We start from the raw sequence: 20,520 nt of genomic DNA on the forward strand, positions 1-20,520 counted from the left end.
GGAAAACAGTATGGAGATTCCTCAGAAAACTAAAAATAGATCGACCATTTGATCCAGGAATCCCACTCCCGGGCATCTATCCAGAGAAAAACCATGACTTGAAAAGACACATGTACTCCAATGTTCATTGCAGCACTATTTGCAATAGCCAAGACATGGAAACAACCTAAATGTCCATCGACAGAGGAGTAAATAAAGAAGATGTGGTACATAAACACAATGGAATATACTCAGCTATTAAAGGGAAAGAAATAATGGCATTTTTAGCAACATGAATGGACCTAGAAATTATCATGCTAAGTGAAGTCAGTCAGACAGTGAGACACTAACATCAAACGCTATCACTCACATGTGGAATCTAAAAAAAGGACACAATGAACTCCTTTGCATAACAGATACTGACTCACAGACTTTGAAAAATTTATAGTTTCCAAATGAGACAGGTTGGAGGCTGGGGGGATGCACTGAAGGTTTGGAATGGAAATGCTGTAAAATCTGGTTGTGATGATTGTTGTACACCTATAAATGTAATAAAGTTCATTAAGTAATTAAAAAAGAGAGAGACAACAATATTTATGTGAGTGGACCATAAGAATATTCAGTTATCTTTGAGTGGTGGTATGAGAGCAACTTTTTATCTTATATTCTCTAAAATTTCTACAAAGAACAGATATAACTTTCATTAAAAATTTTAATTGATAGCTTAAATTTAATTAAAATGGGAAAATTCATATCTGAATGTGAGATAAATATACCCATTGTCAAAAGGCTGGTTTTGTTTTGTTTTGTTCTATATCATTTAAGCCACACCCATGGCATATGGAAACTCTCCGGCCAAAGATTGAATTCAAGCTGCAGCTGTGATCTGAGCCCCTGCAGTGGAATTCTTAACCCACTGCACCATGGTGGGAACTCCCAAAAGGATTTTTATATCTTATATTTTGATTTAACTTGAGTTCCTGATAACAGGTTAACTGGCAATGTGCCAGTAAATGCACATCACACTTGAACTAGGTGTGTTGAAATAGGATCACAATTAGGATCAGTAGTTCTTAAGCAGACATTTCCCAAATTTATTAAACATAAAATGCTTTTTTCCCAATTGCATTCCCATGGAACTTAGGTAACCGCTACTATATTCACACTATTGGTAAGCTAGTCAAAGTCTGCAAGCCAGAATAGGGAACAGACTTGACCAAAGACAGAAAAGGACAAACCCAGAGCCAGAAAGACAAAATAGTCTATGCAAGAGATAATGAAGGTCTGAACTAAATGCACTGGTGTTAGAAGTAGTAGAAATGGCTAGTGAATGGAACACATTAAAAGCAAGGGGGACCATTTAGGAAACAGTCTCAGTAATCCAAGGGGAGAGATTGTAGAATATGAAAATCTTCCCCCAAAAGGCAGAATTTTATGATGGCAATTACAGTAGATTTGGAGAACTTCTTGATTTATGCCTATGCCATTGAAAAATAAGAATGAGCCTGGTAAATACCAGTTAATAATGAAATAGGCACTTCAAAAGAGGATAATCTGAATATCAAATAGTTAAGAGATACTTTTCAGAATAAGACAAAATCTTTAAGTATTTTTGCAAAAGATGATCTTTACAATCATGATATGAAGCATGCCATGTGATGCAAAAATTATATCACAACAAACTAAATATCTGAATCCTAGCTTTTAAAGAATTTATAGTAAGTTGTACTTATGGCCTGTTTTTTTAAATATAAGATAAACTATTTACATAATGTTTAGTTTCATTGTTCAATCCAAAGACAAATCAAATATTTTTTCTTCATTGCTTTACTATGAAATTGTATTTCATGTCTCATGTGAGTCACTTTAAGTGACCTTTTTCTAGTACCAATTATTCTCAACCAACAAGGACCTCCCATAATTAAAAGCTTCAGAGATTACTGAAGAGACTATGGAGAATGAGGACAGTCAGCTTAGGAAAAGAACTCCAAAGAACACTTACACCTGAAGCAGAAGAAAAAGACCTTATGAAGAACACAGAGAAGAAGCAAGACAGCGATGCATTCACCAATTCACAAGGCAACCCATTCCATTTTAACAAATCCACATGTTGAACCCATTCTATTTTTTACTAAATTTACTTGTTGGTTAACTCTTCTTTGTAGTAAGCTGAAATCTGCCTCTGAAATAGTCTTATCCTAGTTCCAGCTACTAGAACTACATAGACTAAATCTAATCTTTAAATACACACACACACACACACACACACACACACACAGTGGCCCTTTAAATGCTAAAAACAGTCATCCCAATAATAATGATAGCTACAACTGGATTGAGTGACTTAAGTGTGCTGAGAGGAGTATCAGAGAGGTTGGGTAATCTGTCCACAAGTACACCAAAGCCCACGTTCTTTCTACCATGCTTTGCTATATCCTCTATTTCTCTAAGCTTTCTAATCTTTAGACTAAACAGCCTCCAAACTCCTTACATTTAGTTTTTCTCATCTCTATTTCAGTCTCCATACAGCTGCCCAGAATAATCTTTGTAAAACATAAGTCTGATCAATGTGATTTCTACTGTGTGAAAACTTTCAGTGGGATTCCAGTACACTTAAGATAAACAAAGTCCTTGACATGGCTTATAAGCCCTTTGTGATTGAGCCACATCTTATCTCTCCAGCTTTACCTCTCACAGCCTCTTCCCCCCAACCACTATGAATCTCACTCCTATCTCTCTAATCCATATTCTAATGCCCAGTTACATGAACTGTTAGTTCCTGGAATGTGACATTCTCTTTTCTAATTTAGTACCTTTATAAACGTTATTTCCTTTATCGGGAGCGTTCTACTCACTATTCTCTCAGTTTAGAAGTCACCTCCTCCACGAAGCCTTCTTTGACCACTGATGTGTAGGTTTGTTGTGTCTATTATGTATTTCTGTAGTATTCTAACTGACATTAGCTTCAAATACTACCTTTAAGACACTTCAAGTCTTATTAAAGCATTTAGATTCCTACCACTAGCATAAAAATATCAGGCAAACCAAATAGCACAGATTACTATGGAACACCTATGCATGAAAACTGTATTACGGATAAAATAAGGTTTCCCCTTCAAAGAACAATTTATCAAATTTTACACAAACTTGTATTTTTAGGATTTCTTAAAGAGCTTCCATAATTGACTTAAAACTACTGATAGATGACATCTTTTAAGAGGACTCTGGACATTAGCACTCTAATTACTCAAATTCCTATTTACTTTTATTATTAATCTTATCATATATACCAGAAGAAAGAGAGTGGCAGTACAATACTAAACTAAAAGCCACATACTCAGAGCTCCTGCTGTGGTGCAGGTTCAATCCCTGGCCTGGCACAGTGGGTTAAAGGATCCAGCACTGTCACAGCTGCAGTGTGGGTCACAACTGTATATAGGATCTGATCCCTGACCAACGAACTCCATATACTGAAGGTGGCCAAAAAAGAAAAAATAAAATAAAAGCCACACACTCACCTGAAACTCCACAATGAGAGTGATCATACAGATGCCGTTGTTGAAGGGTAGACTTTTTATAAATAACGTGAGGATGGCCATTTTCATAACTAAAATATTTGGAATCCTCTGTGGTATTCTTTAATGGTTCAATAAAATATTCTTCATCTTCTGTAGCAATAACACCATGCTAAAAGAAAAAGAAACAAAGAATTTACCAAGAAGAACCATTTTAAATATTAATTACCATTATTATCAGGAGTCAAAAATAAATTGATACCTCTTCAAAAAAGGAGGTTAAAGCAAACGTTAATAGAAATTTTAATTATCTATATTCAGCAAAACATTATATAAATTTTCCTATACTTTAAAAGGATGTTTAAATACCACTATATGTTATGCCCTGTACTACACATGACACATACATTATTTCCCAATCTTCCCAATAACTCTGTGAGGTAGAAGAGGCCCCTGTATGTTCACTAAGACTCGTTTCCTTTCCAAATTGTGCACATGACTTAAGTGAATCCTGTGTGTTTAGGCATAGTTGTAACTGAATTTTGCCCAATAGAAAAAGGGAAGGCTATATAAATCTGCCCAGGCCCTGAGAACATCCCAAGCGGAATTTCTAGTCTCTCTGCAAAAAGACCAAGGGGAGGTGGAAGCCAAAAGAGAAAGAACCTGGGTCTTTGAGTGACCTCTAATCTAAACACTGATTTAAGGGAGAAATAAACTTCTACTGCGATAAACTTCTTACATTTAAAGGTTTATGTTATACCAATTAATATGTCCTTAATTCATATACATTCTAATATAGTCTCATTTTGTAAATGAAGTAATAGGCTTAGAGCTTAGGAGGTAAGTGAAGGAACTGTTATTCACACAAAGCTCTGCTCTTTTTCCACAGTATTATATTGCCTTATACCTATTTACTAAGCCAAGTCCAACTTAGCTCCGTCATACCTCCTCTTTAAAACTTTTTCAAGCCCAACTGGAGTAGCATCCTCCTCCTCTGACCTTCTACAGAACTTATTATTGGTATCATTTATTTTTAATTAATTCTGTACTGCTTTGCTACATCTCATATTTAAATTTGTTATAACCTTTCAATTACATGTTTTATTTTCCCAACCATAGTATTTGCTCTCTTAAAGTAAAAGGGTTATGTCCCATATTTTTTTGTATTAGTTACAGCCAAAGAAAGTGTCTCATGTGTAGTATATACAACAAATAAAATTTGCTTACTAAAAGAAATGAGATATTAAGTTATCTGCATCAGAAATAAGATTTTCCATCCTTGTTTAATAGTGTTTTCCTAAGAATGGCACATGTGAGGATTGCTCTTAATCCAACTAATTTACCCTTTAACAGGATAAAACAGAAACTCTCTGGGTGTATTTCCTCAGCTAGAAAAATGAAAGGGTTGATGTAAATTAGTGGTTTTAAAACAGCACTCTAGGGAGCCCTAAGGGTTCCATGGACGTGCCCTCAGGGGATTGCCCCAGACAACAAAGGGAGACCTACATGACTTGGATTCCTGGGTTTAGGAATCAGCTGTGCTTTAATTAATCTATATATTAAGTTTCCACATAACATTTTGAGAAAAGGGTTTTGCCACTTTAAAAAAAAAAAACAAAAAAACTGAAAACCTCTGGTCCAGATAATCTCTAAGATCCCTTTGAATCCAAATCTCTATTATTCTGTTTAGGGAAATTCATTCTTAGAAAGAAAAACAAGACATAATCAAAGATGCTCTAACTTATGGATGAAGTTGGCAGCCACCTACATGAAATGAGCTAAAGAATACAAAAAAAGAAAAAAAAAAAAGAATACAAAAAAAGAAAAGAAAAAAAAAAAAAAAGCAGACCTAATCACTTCACATTATTTTTACTACTGTTGGCTTTACTTTAAGGATATTAGTCCCTAAATTAAATGCAAATCCTGACAGGAATACCATATGCCACTAATGAACTAATACCTGATCATGAATTAACTTTACCAAGAAAATTAACAAAGTGATAGCAAACTGAGCAAGGTTCCTGAAGAAAAGAGGGCACATGCAGAAGAGAGGGCTTTTATACGAAGCTCTGATAAGAGCGAAGTGCAGGATGTAGAGCCCCCAGAAAGGGCAGAGCAATTAACTTATGTGATGCTGGACTATGGGCAAAAAATGTTGTAAGGTCCCCACCAAAAGAAAAATAGAATCAGAAACCAGTAAGTAAACAAAATCTTCAATTTTAAGAATGGAAAGACTCTGGAAGAAAAATCCAGACTTTTTATGTGGTAAGTACTCCGTAAGGTGTTTACATGCATTACATCATGTAATCTTTTTTTTTTTTTTTTTTTTGTCTTTTTGCCTTTTCTAGGGCCGCTCCCTCGGCATATGTAAGTTCCCAGGCTAGGGGTCTAATCGGAGCTGTAGCCGCCGGCCACAGCCACAGCCACAGCAACATGGGATCCAAGCTGCGTCTACACCACAGCTCATGGCAATGCCGGATCTTATCCCGCTGAGCAAGGCCAGGGATCGAACCTGCAACCTCATAGTTCCTAGTTGGATTTGTTAACCACTGCGCCACAACAGGAACTCCTGTATCATTTAATCTTAATAGCTCTTTGAAGTACTTCTATCAGGTCTACCTGGCAGATGAGGAACCCATAGTGAGCAAAGTTAAACAACAAACTCACTCAATCGGCTTTGGAGCCTGGACTCTTAGCTACTATACTATAATTGCTTATCCTCTGAGGGGTACTTCTAACTTCTATCTATTCATTTACCAAATACGTTTTGAGTGCCTATTACACGGCAAGTACTGTTCTATGTGGTAGGGATACAACAGCGAACAAAACAAAGTTCTGGCTCTATCATGGAGCTTACATTCTATTGGGAGGAGCTAGAAAGTCATTCATTCATTAGATAAATGGATCAATTAGGGAGTAAGAAATGTTAAGAAGAAAAAAAAATCAGAGGATGGAGAGAATTATACAAACAATTTAGCATGGTCAGGAACATCTTCTCTAATAAAGTGAAACCTGAAAAAAGTGAAGGAGCATGCCAAACAGATATCTTGGGAAAGAAGAGATCAGACAGTGGAAAAAGCAAATTCAGAGGCAATGGGACAGAAGCATGTATGCCGTATTTGAGAAACAACAAGGAGCTACTGCAGTTACAGGGAGGAAAGGGGGAAATGACTATGTAATCAGAAAAGTATTGGAAGCCAGATGATGGAGAATCTGATTTAAGTGGTAGACCAAGAAATCTGTGCATGCCTAGCAAAAGGCCTACTTCCACTTCCCTCAGCATGCCCATGCACCTCTGCACTATTGGCTTTACAACCATCAGGATTAATCTTACCATGCCCCCTTTCCCTGCAATGCCAGTCCTCCAAAAAGCCCAAGACCCGACCCATCCCCTGGACTCTATTTCCCCATATGGTTATATATTCATGTTTTCTGATTCCATCTCTTCTTTGCCTCTTCACTACTCAAAACACTTCTATTGTGTCCTCTAAAACTCCAGGTCAATTGTCTGCCTGATCTATAACCTCAGCCTCATCTGTGAATATTCACTTTCATCTTGCTCAAAAACTTGAATCTCCCTAAATAACATTCTTTATTCCCTTCGATCCTCTGGAATGGTGGCTGTTTTCTCTTCTACATGCCTTGTATTGGACTTGGAGGTAAGGTTAAGTATCCTTGCATGCATTGACATTTCCAAATAATTCTCCTTCTCTCCTCCAAAACAAAAAAAAACAAACAAAAAAAAAAAAAAAAAAAAGAAAGAAAGAAAGTAAAAGAAAAAACCTCACCACCTTTGAATCCCATACCATTACCTTTTCCCTTTGCTAGCTGTAGTTATCAACTGACCCAGAGTTACTTCCCTCATTCCTCAAAGATCTTAGCTTCTGGATCTCTGTTACTCTCTGCAATACCATTCCTAAATAACTGTTGATTTCAGTATCTTCTCTTATCTTTGCTTCTTAAAATTTGTGTGTACACAAATCCCTCTGGAGGTCTACAGGTGAAGCCTGGGGACCACTTCTCAGAAAATATCTTAAGTGTAAAAGAATTATATAGGATTATTAATAAAACCAACTGTAATGAAAGACAATTATCAAAATATTTTTAAATGTAATATAGTAATACACATGACTTTTTGTAACAGTTTAAATAAGAAGCTTTGCCATAGATCTAATAACTACCATAATCTCATAATAGTGATTAACATTAATAATATTTTAAAGGACCTGAAAAAACTGTAACATGATGTGAAAATATCTATAATTTCTTTTTTTTTTTTTCTGTCTGTTTGCCATTTCTCAGGCCACTACCGTGGCACATGTAGGTTCCCAGGCTACGGGTCTAATTGGAGCTGCAGCCGCAGGCCTATGCCAGAGCCACAGCAAGGAGGGACCCGAGCTGCATCTGCAAACCACACCACAGGTCACAGCAATGCCAGATCCTTAACCCACTGAGCAAGGCCAGGGATCAAATCTGCAACCTCGGGCTCCCAGTCGGATTCGTCAATCACTGAGCCATGACGGGAACTCCCCAGAAAATATCTATAATTTCTACTGGAGACAAAGTCAAAGGTACTGCTGTTATTTTATTGGCTTGTGACCTACATTCTTAATTGAAGGAAATGTTAAATTTCAGTGAAAAATTAGTAAAGATGAAAATTTCCCCATTCCAGTTACCAAACCTCCTGAATTCCATCTGTAAACCGCAGTTAAGAACTACTATAACAGATGGTCTCTTGAATCCCTGTCCTCTCAATTCCTTGGTTTTCCTTCCTTCAAATATCGTGTCTCCCTTACCTGAGACACTCATAACCACAGTTAAACCCTAGATTTCAACATTATCAGTATTTGCAACCCTACCATAATATCAATTTCAAATATCCCATTCTTCTGTCTTTCTAGTAGTATCCCTCTAATATCCTGACCCCAAGATACTAGTCCATTTACACCCACCAGGACCCATGAATTCTATCATCTTTTCATTGTCTTTCACCCACATCATGTTCTCACTTCCCTCCTAAATAAGCTAAAATTCTACCTTCAAACCTCTTGCCCTTACCTCCCCTTGTAGAGTTTTTTGCCTAAACCACAACCTTGATTAAATTAAATTTTGCTGCTCTGGGCCTACACCCTTGCAGCTTCATTTAGCCAGAGAAAAACATACCAAGATGCTGACTAGTCTTACTTTAAATTCATCATCATAATCTCAACTGTGTCCTTAATGCTTCATGGCAATTATACTACGTTTCTCTAGTTCACTCACTATCCTGCTTTCTAGGATAAATATTTCATAGTTTCTCCTCTCTAACTAATCTCCTAACACCTTATCTTTCCATCTTCCATTCCACTAGACAACGGCATGCAAACTCCTACAAACTCCTACAACCAAAGATACTCACCTACCTGCACCTCATGTCCATATATTCTGTACTATACATAACTGTCCATTCTCCTAGATAAGAACAATTATTTTATTTATGTAGATGATGTCATCCCTTCTCACCTATCAAAGAATTCCTGCAGAAATTTCCCTTCTTTTTATATATTCATTTTTTCTCTTTTAGCTCATGCTGGTGGCCCAGGGATCAAACCCATGCCATGGCAGTGACAATGCTGGATCCTTAACCCACTGAGCCACCAGGGAACTCCCATTGTCATCTTTATCAAACAAAGTGATAAAGACCCCCACTTCTGCATGCAGCAATTGATCATTTCATGCTTTTCTAAAAGTCCTCAAAATAATTGTTTATATATTCTTTTCTCTTCTCCTGTTTCTTTTTAAACCTACCCTCATCAGGCTTTTGCCTCTTTTCCAAATTACAACATGACTTCACCAAAACTGTTTTTGCCAAGGTCATCAACAATGTCCTCATTAATAAATTCAGTGATCAGTCTTCACTCTTATTTTGACTCAGCAGCATTTTTCATTTGAAATACTTCTTTCTCATGACTTCTAGGATATTGACTTGGTTTTCCTTCGACTTTCTTACTCCATTGTTCTTTGTTGTCTCCATCATATCTTTCTGACCTCCCTAACCCCTCAGAGTGTCCAAAGCCTCAGTTCCTTGGAGTTATTATTTACTCTACATATACTCCCACCCTAATCAATTTCACAAAATCTCCTGGAGGTTAATGTCATCCATATATGGAGGACTTTCAAAATTTTAACTTTATAATTCACATCTCTCTCCTGAACTCCAGACTTGCATATCTAGCTAGCATCCTATATGACATCTCAAGTTTAACATGTCTAACTGAAGTTATGATATATAAACCCCCCAACCTACTTTGCCAGAGCTTTCCATCTCAGTCAATGCCTGAGTCTCTCATCTCAAGTGATGGCTGCTATATTCTTCTAGTTGCTCAAGCCCCAAGTTTGGAATCATCATTTATCCCATCCTAACTATGTCTTCAAATCCTAAACATCCGGCCCCCAGCCTTCTTTCTAACCTCATTACTTCCATTACTCTTCCTGCCTCTCACTAGCTGGAGCCATGGTAGTCTTCTTGCTCTTCTTCAAAACACTCTCAGATCAGAGCTTTGTGCTTGAAGATTTCTACTCAGAAATCTTATCCCTCAGATGTTAGCCATTTCTTTCCTCATTTCTTTTAAGGTCTTTAAATCAATATTTTTTCCACCTTAGAACTCATCATTATCTAACATATTATGATTTTTATTTGTTTATCTTACTGTATATCTCCTCCACTAGAGTGCAAGCTATACAATAACAGGGATTCTTGTTTTGTTCATGTTTTACTCCTAGCACCACAGAAGAGTGTCTACTATATGACAGGTACTTCTAAACATTTTGATAATGGATGAATTAATAACAGAAAAAGTAGAAAAGCAACTGTGGACATATCTAACTGAATAGAAAGTCTAGTGGGGTCATTGATAGTTTCTTCTAGCCATACCGTCTTTAGTATCTTTATAGAGACCAAAGAAAATCATTTTTCATGAAATAAGAACAAAATCTGAAGAAACAATCAAGAAAATAAAGATCTCTTGATAATTAGAAATATGACTGCTATACTTTTTAAATCAATTAAAGAAAAAGAAGGCAAAATTGGGAAAATGTCAAAGAACTTAGAACAAAAATGAAAAGGATGGAAAAAAGACAGAGATAACAGTAGGAGAGAACTAAGTACAGAATGGGGTGGTGGGGGAATAAAGAGAAAATTATTGAGGAAATAATTTTTTAAATTTCTCTAAGTTGAAGATGGGGCTTTAAATTGAAAGCACCCATCAAACACAAAGGAGGGGTCAGGAAAGAAGACCCACAGCTTATCATATTACTATAAACTTCTTGAAATGGAAAGATATAGAGAAAATCATATCATTTTGAAGATAAAAATTTTTTAAGAAAAGAACAAGAAGCAGACTTCTGCCACTCAAAATGAATCAATGCTATTTTTTTTAGATCTTTAAATCCTTTCCTAATATTTTAACCATACACGTAAATTTGAGGCCCCCTATTATCCCTTTTCCTATTCCATCATCCATGATTCTGAAAGAAAATTATTTTTGAACCTAGAATTCAACATCTAGCTAAATTATTAACCAAACATGAGGGTAACATAAAGTCACTTTCAAACAGGCAAGGACTCAAAAATTTTACTTCTCAGGCACCTTTTCTGAGGTAATTACTTGAAGATGTTCTCCAACAAAATCAGGTTGTAAACTCAGAAAGAAGATGTAGAACTAACCTAGGAAAAAAGAAATCCCAAGATGAGAGAAGTGCAGTCGCTCAAGAAATAAATTAACTAGTAGACACCAAGAAAAATGCCTCCAAAGAAGAATGGAATACATTCCAAGCAACAGATACAAGGACTAAAGAACTGGATGACACTGATCAGTAGGTAAAGAAATCATATTTTTTTCTCAATAAGACAAAATAAAAGTAACTAGAAACTCTAGAAAACAAAACAAAACAAAACCTGAATAAGAAAGTCATAGTCCAAATATAAAACAGAAGTTATTTTAAATAACTCATAGACTATAATGCTAGGAATTTTTTCCTTTGAATGGTGCAAATGTTGTAAGACAAACTATGGGTAAGGAAATAACGGTTAGAAAACACTAATGATCTCTACACTGAAAACCATTTTATATAGAAGAATTAAAAATAGAATTGGTTAAAAGAGGCCTTAGGAAAGTGGGATTTTAGGAAAACTTGTTTGCATATTCTACTTGATTAAAAATGTAACATGATATAAAATAAGAATGAAGGCAAGGATTCCTAAGACTGGTGGGAAAAACTGTGATAAGAAATAAGATTTTACACAGTCTCAAAGGGGAAACAGAAACTTTAGTGCTAAACCTGCAGACCACACCTTAATCAAATAATTAAAGTTAGTCAACATGGACCATGCATTTTTCAATAGGAAACAAAGTAAAGTGTTAACAAATAGAGGAAAATAGAACAACAGACACAGAAAATCTCAATGAGGATGAAAAATAGTAGTGTGACACTCTGCTATCCCCTTAAGTACAGAAAAGTTTTCATTTTCAACCTTCTCACTTTTGACTCAACATCTTGCACAATTTCCTCAAGTCACTTATATTAATGACTCTCAAATTACTTGTTTTCAGAATTAAATGCTTTTCTAAATTTCAGAGCTATATTTCCCAAATGTCAGCTAGACATCTTTAATCTTTATTTCTTTAGATTCCTCATATTTACTACATCAAAATCACTCGCTTAATCTTCCTATCCAATCCAGCATTCCACTAGCATTCCCCTTCTCAATTAGTAAAACTCATAGACAGCCTCATCCAAAAGAGAAACCCCAGCTATCTTCAATTACTTTCTCTCCTTCATTCCACATCCAGTAGAATATCTCGTTTTTTAAAAGTATTAAATATCTGATATGGACTATATGCCAGGAAAGAGAAATTAATAAGACACAAATCCTATAAATTTTCTCACCAAAATGTGGTTCAAATTCATTCTATCTTCTCTATTCCCAGTGCCAACATCTTGGTATAGGCCTTCCTTACTGCCTACATGATCTAACTCATCGTCATATTTCTAATCACTCCTCTTTCCTCAAATATCACAGTGGAATTACTGTTTTTCCCCCTAAATTTCAAATCTGTTCATTTTACCACCCTGTTAAAATTATCAATGGCATTATTAATATTAATGCCAAAATTAAAGAGCTTGGTCAATTACCAGGAATAGTTATTTCTCCATCATATATAAAAGCAAGTGCCGTTAAACATATACAAAGTTTTAAAACAGAATTATTTTGGATAATTTATTCAAAAAACATGTTTCTTTTGTATATAAAGCTTAACATCACTTACAGAAAAACTAGTGGTAAATGTATTCAATGTGTCTATTTTATAGGAATTAAACCCAAATAACATCTAAGTAATCATTTTGACTTAACAAAGAGTTATAGAAAATTGACAATCTGAGTAAATTCTTATATATACCTATATTGAAAATTTTTCTTCAATGTGTGGCTCTTAATACTCCTTTCATATTTAGAACTTATTTAAACCCAACTTTAATTATGTAGCTTTTTATACTTAAGTAAGAATGAAGATAAGGATGTAATAGCCTAAGGAAGAAAAACAGTTCCTTTAAATATGAGTTGAGCATAAAAGTGTACTCTTTTATACAGATAAAGCTTTAATAGAACATCTACACTAGCCTAAACAGGGTAAAAGCAGTAGAGGAAGTACAGAATAGAGGAAGTAGAAGAACATGCTTTGTTCTACAACCATTATTAGATACAACCTTGAACTGTGCATTTACCATTAGACTAAAATGGACTCAAATCCCCAGCATAGATCCTATACCCTTGAGATCCAGTTTCTAAGTAAAATAAGATTTATTATCAATTTTCAGATAAATGCAAGGAAAAATTATTTCATAAAGAGACGTTGGTATAAAAGATTTTGCTTAAAGAATTTATAAACATAAGTAGGTCATTTAAGCTATGGTGATTACCAGAGAAAGACCTAAGGAGGCAATCAGCAACATGATTTCCTGCTATAATACACACACATGCATACACATATACCCTTACGCACTTAATGACTGACTTTCGTTTATGTATCAAGTATATCTTATCTGAGTAGAAAAACATAAATCGAAGAGGAAACATGAGGTTTCATTCATTCTTTTACTATAGGGTTTTAAAAATTGTTCTTGCAGTTCCCACTGTGGCACAGTAGACGGCATCTCTATAGTGCTGGGACGCAGGTTCTATCCCCATCCAGCACAGTTAAGGATTTGGCATTGCTGCAGCTGTAGCGTAGGCAGCAGCTACAGCTCGGATCTGATTTCTGGCCCAGGGAACTCCATATGCCATAGGGTAGCCAAAACAGGAAAAAAATTGTTCTTGCTTTGAAAAGTCAATGCAAACATTATCAAAAGCAAAGACAGCAGCAATAACAATAATTTTTAGAATGTTACCCTCCCTAAATAAACCATTTATGTGTGCGTGTGTATTTTAACCTGAAGAAAGATGACTGCATCATGAATGTATTTTCCCACCAGAAATGTAAAATTGTAACATCTACTTACCAACCCAACACAGTTGCTTAAAGCCACTTTAGTTGTACTATGTTGATCTTGCAAGTATCCTGTGTAATGACAGTTGTCTAAAAAATCATGTTTCCACTGGGGTCCATCTTTCCCCCAGTATTCTACTGTAAAATGTTTGGACACAAAGTCTGTGTTGAGAGTCAAGTTTAGGTGAAAGTGCTTGCCATAGGCTGAAAGTTTAAAAAATAACTTAGATACTGCCTGCTGTGGATCGATAGGGTCCATACTCCGTCTTCTCCTGGAGTGTTTATCATTTTTCACAGTAAAGCTGAGAAAAGCTCCATTTTGATCAACCCTTATTGGAATAGTTAGCTGGTAGTGTTCTAGATAAGTCAGGAATTCCTCTTTGTAATCACAAGGCAGAGAATCCAGAAAAAAACACATGGAAGAAAAGAATATTTAACAGAACAAAGATGTAGCAATATAAACAACAACTATAATGCTTAAATTATGTATCATTAAATGTGAGATACGGACAAAAAATGTTATATTAAACAAAAATGAAAGCTTAAAATCTAAAGATGAATTACATACCATATATTTCTTTCCTTAAAATAACATTTTAAGATTATTTCAAAAGGCTATTTTTCATTTTAAAATTTTAAAAACACAAATTCTAAGAGCTAAATTCTACAGTAAATATGACTATTTTATATTGAAATAAAAAACAGTGAAAACTACACATACGTAAAAGACTAGAATTTCGTTCAGGTAAAATATGTTTATGAAAGTTATCCAAAAAAGTTTATATAGAATTTCTAAAGACTTATAGCATTTAAAAAAAAAATTATCAGTCCAATATAACATACAGCAGCCATTTTGGAAAACAGTGTGGCAGTTCCTCAAAAAGTTAAGCATGAAACTACCATCTGACCCAGCAATTCCACTCTTATTTTTACATGAGAAATGAAAACATACAACCACACAAAACCCTGTACATGAGTGTTCATAGCAGCATTATTCATAATGGCCAGAAGGCAGAAATAACACAAATGTCCATCAATTGATGAACGAATGAATAAAATGCACTCTATTCACACAAAATATTATTCTGCAATAAAAAAGGCAGTACTGATATATGATATGACAAGAATGAAACTTCATAATAAAATTTCATTATCTAATAGTATAAAAACTAAGCGAAAGGAACCAGTCATATTTGATTCAATTTATATAAAATATACAAAACAGCCAAATCCCTATAGACAAAAATAGATTAAAGGTTGCCTAGGGCTGGGGTAAGGTGATTTGGAAGGAACTAGGAATGACTGGTAACAGAGTTTCTTTTTGGGGTGGTGAAAATGTTCTAAAATTTTGATGATGGCCGTACAACTCTGTGAATACACTATAAACCACTGAACTGTATACTTCAAATGGGTGATGATATGGTATGTATATTATCACAATACAGTTGTTTAAAAACCATCAGAATGACAAAATATTCAGAAGACTATTAAATATATTTTCCTCACTAAGGTGTACTAAATATTACCAATCTATGTTCTTAACCACATCTTCCTTTGGTTAAATTTACCACTAAGGGGGAACCAAATGTCTGCAAATTGCTTCACTGTCTATACTTGGAAGTTCATCCACAAATATAAACTTCCATGAAACCATGACCAAAAGGAAAAAATTAAAAGATAATATTTATTTCATTTCTCATAAGTAAGAGTTAATACTAAATGCTATGGCTTTGTCGAACTACTTTGAGAGCCATATTTTGTACATACAGACTTCTAGACATATATATCAATCTATAAAGTTCAATTTTATGGATTTAAATTACAGGGACCTATTAATTAGAATTTGAAAAGTTGAACTTCTTATAACTCTTCTTTTTTACTCAGCTTCTAGTCTTTAGATCAGAATTCTTAAGTTTGAAAATACTTTTTTTTCACTAAGGGTCCATGTTAGAAGGATCTTGTATGAGAATTTGTCTGGTTTCTGGCTCTTTCACAGCACAAAAACCTTTGGATTTCTTTTGAAAATGACCTTGCCTGTAAACCCTGGAAATGACTGCATGAGCTTATTAAAGGTCAGAATTCAGAAGAATAGGCCTGAGTCTGTCATTTTCTAAGAAAGAAAAGTCAACTTGAAAATGCAGTGGATGTTAAATACTAATAGGACAAGTTAAATGGACTCCTAGAGGCAATAACATTTATGAAACTAGCATTGAATTGACACAGCAGGTTCCTACCACTATACATCCCCTGAAAAATGATCACTCAAACTAAATATTTAATCTTTTCTTGCCAGAATAATAGCAGTAATTTTTTTTGTCACTTTCAAAAGCAGGAATCCTACCTTGAGAACTGTATGAAAGTCTGCGGTCACTATGAAATTCTGATGAAGCCATGATGAGGCTCAAAATCCAGGTCAACGTCTTCCACAAAATTTCCATAATTTAGAAAACTGGATGATTTTTAGAGGGCTACCTATGTGCTAGAGAGTCAATACCATACCAAAATCGAAGCATAACAATTTTATTTCTTTAAAACTTCTTGCAAATTAGTTACCAGATGTTCCACTATTTAAGAGGTTCTTTTTTCCAACATCCCATACTTTCTTCCATATCTGGATTCATTTTCTCAATCCAAAATGAAAAAAATAATGATGGCAAAATTTTCATAAGCAGAGCATTAGGCTGATTAATTGCTAAAGTATGGCCATTTTTTAACCTAGAGAAACAAACAAACAAACAAAAATGTTTAAGTTAACTGAAAAAACATCTGGAATGGACAGATCTATTTTGCTGAATGCTTGCAAAAAGACACATACCACAAAATAACATAATTAAATCAGACTATTGTTGCTCTTTATAGTTTAAATAAACATTCAGAAGACTAAACACAGAATTAAAACCTAAATGGTTACCAGGATAATGCCATAGTTAATTAACAATCAAAAAAGGAAATTGAAAGGCATCATAAAAATTCTCCTTTTAAAACTAAAGATAAAAATGTGTGGGTAGAGTGACTAACCTCCTTTCAATAAAATAAAAATTAGACTGACTTCACAAAGTTGATTTTATGAAAGTGATAAACAGTATATGATCATATCACTTAACATGCTTTCTAGTACACTCTTATCCAGAGATTGATTTGTTGCTTTTATTTTCTTACAGAAAAACTTTTTTGATACAGAGATCTACAAATACACAGTGGCATTAAGCAGCTGTCTGTGAAAACTCAGACAGCAGCATAAACTAAACTTCTGAAAAGTGGAGCCACATTTACCATAACCCTTGACTTAATTTGGAAGTCTTATATGACTAATAAGGCAACATATACGAGGCAGTTTTAACTATCTAGAATGTAATTGTAGGAGTTCCCATTGTGGCTCAGCAGTAACAAACCTGACTAGTAACCATGAGGATGCGGGTTCGATCCCTGGCCTCAGCTCAATGGGTTAAGTATCTGGCGTTGCCATGAGCTGTGGTGGAGGGTCACACACTCGGCTCGGATCTGGCATTGCTGTGTCTGTGACATAGGCTGGCAGCTGCAGCTCCAATTCGACCCCTAGCCTGGAAATTTCTATTTGCCACACTTTTGGCCCTAAAAAAGTAATAAAATAAAATAAAATAAGAATGTAACTGTACAGAAAAAACATTCATTTTCTGAAAAAAAAAGAATTTTTTAAAAAATTCAAGTATCAACAGATATCATGTCGCATCTCATGTACCTTCCTTTTGACTTACAACCTCACTCAGTTCATGGATTCACATTTTAAACAGAACAGTGGCATATTTGAATAGCACTTTAGAAAAAGAAAATAACAAAGGAACTAGAAACTAGCCAAATAAAAGCACAAATGTGATTTTTAAAAAAGAGAGGAAAAACTAAAAATAGCTTTAGGATTCCAAAGTAATATAGTTGAAGATAGGGGCAAATGGCCTTTATATAGCTTAATACTTTATGTTATATATATGTCTGTGTTATAGTTCTATATGTAATATTCAAAATCTACCTGAGTCGATGATAAAAAGTTAAATTACTTTTAATAACTTATTGTTATGACAGAGAAATACACAAGATACCAGAAAGATTTTCATCCCAAATCCCTAATATGAAATTATCATATCATAAATCCTTACGTATTTCTGGGTTTAAAAAAAAGAATGAGTAAATGAATGAATGGTAATTAAAATAAAATCACTTTAGGGATAATACTAAAGGATATTTAAGGTTGACTGTAAAATTAATTTATATGGAATACTACATTTCCTATGGTGCTAGAAATATTGTTTATTACAACATGTAAAACAACCACAACCATTTTAAAGTTCCTTACGTCTGTTTCCCCAGGTTTATTAATCTGGTAAACTTTGGACAATCTAATTCATTAATCAAAAAATGTTGTCTTACAATGTTTTAAAAATTATGTCATAACAGTATGAGGATAAGAAAAGACTAAGACACAATTCTTGTCCTTCAGGAGCTCATAATCTAAAGAACAAAGAAAAAACTCAAAACAGACTGACATATGCCATAATAAAATCATGAAACATATTAGAGGAGATCAGATGAAGGAGATGACATCAGAGATGGATGGGCAAAGGAAATTCTATGAAAAAAAAGTAACATGTGATAGACATACTGGAAGATGAACAGAATTTAAGAAGTCAAATCTGTGGGGGAATTCATTACAAGTTAAAGAGATAAATTCCACAAAGTAGAGATGGCAAGAAAAAAACGGAAAATAGTATTAGTAATAATAGTGAGTTTGGTCCCTATACATACGACTAATAGGTAATATCTAGAAAAGTAACTTAAGGTCAGGTCCAAAAATAAAGAGAACTTTAAATATATGTTACTTCTTTCAATATTCACAACAATCTTGTAAAGTAGGTATTATTGTCCTTGTGTGAGGAAGAATTTACAATGGCCCTAATAGTTATGACTCCTGATATCCATGCCCTTGTGTAATCCACTTTCTTTGAGTAATTCTATCCTAACTTAAATGGAACACCTCACCAGTGAAGGGATGTCACTTCCATGATTAGATTACCAAAGGTTCTGACTTCTATCTTAATAGTAGACTCCCTTGTCGGGCTTTGATGAAACAAGCTACCATATGGAGAGGCTCACATAGCAAGGAACTGAGAGCAGCCTTCAGATAACCACTAGTAAGGAAATGAGGCCCTCAACACAACAGCTTGCAAGAAACTGAATCCTGAATATCTGCGTTTAGAAGCATATTCTGCCCTTCTCAAGTTTTCTGTGGTGATCTCAGTCTTTGCCAACACCTTGATTGCAGTCTCATGAGAGACTCTGAAGCAAAAGATAGAGCTCAGCCATGCCCAGATTCCTGAACCACAGAAAATGAGTGTTAATAAATGTATGTTGGTTTAAATCACTAGGTTTATGGCGATCTTTTTTTTCCACCAATTGATAACTAATACAGCTGCCAATTTACAAATAAAAAAGTTGAAGCTCATAGTGGCTATACAGCAGAGCCCAGAGTCACATATAAGACTACCCAGCTCTTTCTATTACATCACACTTCTATTTTAAGTCACTATAACTTAAATATTCAATAGTAACTGCATACAAACCATATCAAATTATATATTCATAAATGATATAAGTTAATTAACATGAACAGTTTTAAGCAACTTAATACAAAATAATTATTTCATCTCAAAATTTCTTCTACAACGATTTAGGCAAACCAACAGGGAATATATATCCTTTCTAAGGCAAAAATCTATAAAGAGATTAAATCATATCATCATTTAATAACAGAATAATTGATCTTTGAATAACATATGGTGTAGGGGCCACCAACTGTCTGCAAAAATCTGAGTATAGAAGTTCCCGTTGTGGCGCAGTGGTTAACGAATCCGACTAGGAACCATGAGGTTGAGGGTTCGGTCCCTGCCCTTGCTCAGTGGGTTAACGATCCGGCGTTGCCGTGAGCTGTGGTGTAGGTTGCAGATGCGGCTCGGATCCCGAGTTGCTGTGGCTCTGGCGTAGGCCGGGGGCTACAGCTCCAATTCGACCCCTAGCCTGGGAACCTCCATATGCCATGGGAGCGGCCCAAAGAAATAGCAAAAAGACAAGGAAAAATTAAAAAAATCTGAGTATAACCTGGCCTTCTACATTCATGGTATCTCCTTAATGGATTCAACCAATGAAGGCTAGTGTAGTACTGTAAAATTACTCTTAGGAAAAAAGCCTCGTATGAGGGATCTATACAGTTCAAATCCATGTTGCTCAATAGTCAACTGTAGTAAAGAAAATAATCCAGGAGTTCCCACTGTGGTGCAGTGGGTTAATGATCTGAGTTGTCTCTGTGGAATTGTCCATTTGATTTGCAGAGTGGCACAGTGGGTTAAGAATCCAGCGTTGCCACAGCTGTGGCACTGTAGCTGTGGCATAAGCCACAGATGCAGCTCAGATTCGATCCCTGACCTAGGAACTTTCATATGGTATAGGTGCAGCAGAAAAAAAAAGAAAATAAT

At 35.0% G+C, this 20,520-nt stretch overlaps 2 protein-coding genes across 3 annotated transcripts in view; both read right to left on the reverse strand.

Moving 5' to 3' along the window:
• The window catches only part of ADAMTS6 (ADAM metallopeptidase with thrombospondin type 1 motif 6), a 308,302-nt gene extending 291,812 nt beyond the window's left edge, over positions 1 to 16,490 (reverse strand). Inside the window, exons 1-3 of the mRNA XM_021076778.1 lie at positions 16,362 to 16,490; positions 14,034 to 14,398; positions 3,498 to 3,666 (exon numbers count right to left, since the gene is read on the reverse strand). Coding sequence (XP_020932437.1) covers positions 3,498 to 3,666; positions 14,034 to 14,398; positions 16,362 to 16,458 — 631 coding nt within the window. The 5' untranslated portion in view covers positions 16,459 to 16,490. The remainder of the gene's footprint in view (positions 1 to 3,497; positions 3,667 to 14,033; positions 14,399 to 16,361) is intronic.
• CENPK (centromere protein K) overlaps positions 14,343 to 20,520 on the reverse strand; it is a 71,893-nt gene continuing 65,715 nt past the window's right edge. Inside the window, exons 11-12 of one of the 2 annotated variants that reach the window (XR_002339607.1) lie at positions 16,362 to 16,735; positions 14,343 to 14,398 (exon numbers count right to left, since the gene is read on the reverse strand). Coding sequence is in view for 1 of the 2 variants with exons in the window: in XM_021076785.1 (XP_020932444.1) it covers positions 16,706 to 16,735 (30 nt within the window). In the remaining variant the exon portion in view is untranslated. Of the gene's footprint in view, positions 14,399 to 16,361; positions 16,736 to 20,520 lie in introns of those variants that run through there. The other variant, XM_021076785.1, reaches the window with a different exon arrangement.

The sequence above is a fragment of the Sus scrofa genome, chromosome 16 (genome assembly GCF_000003025.6).
Source record: "Sus scrofa isolate TJ Tabasco breed Duroc chromosome 16, Sscrofa11.1, whole genome shotgun sequence".
In the NCBI taxonomy this organism is placed as follows: Eukaryota; Metazoa; Chordata; class Mammalia; order Artiodactyla; family Suidae; genus Sus; species Sus scrofa.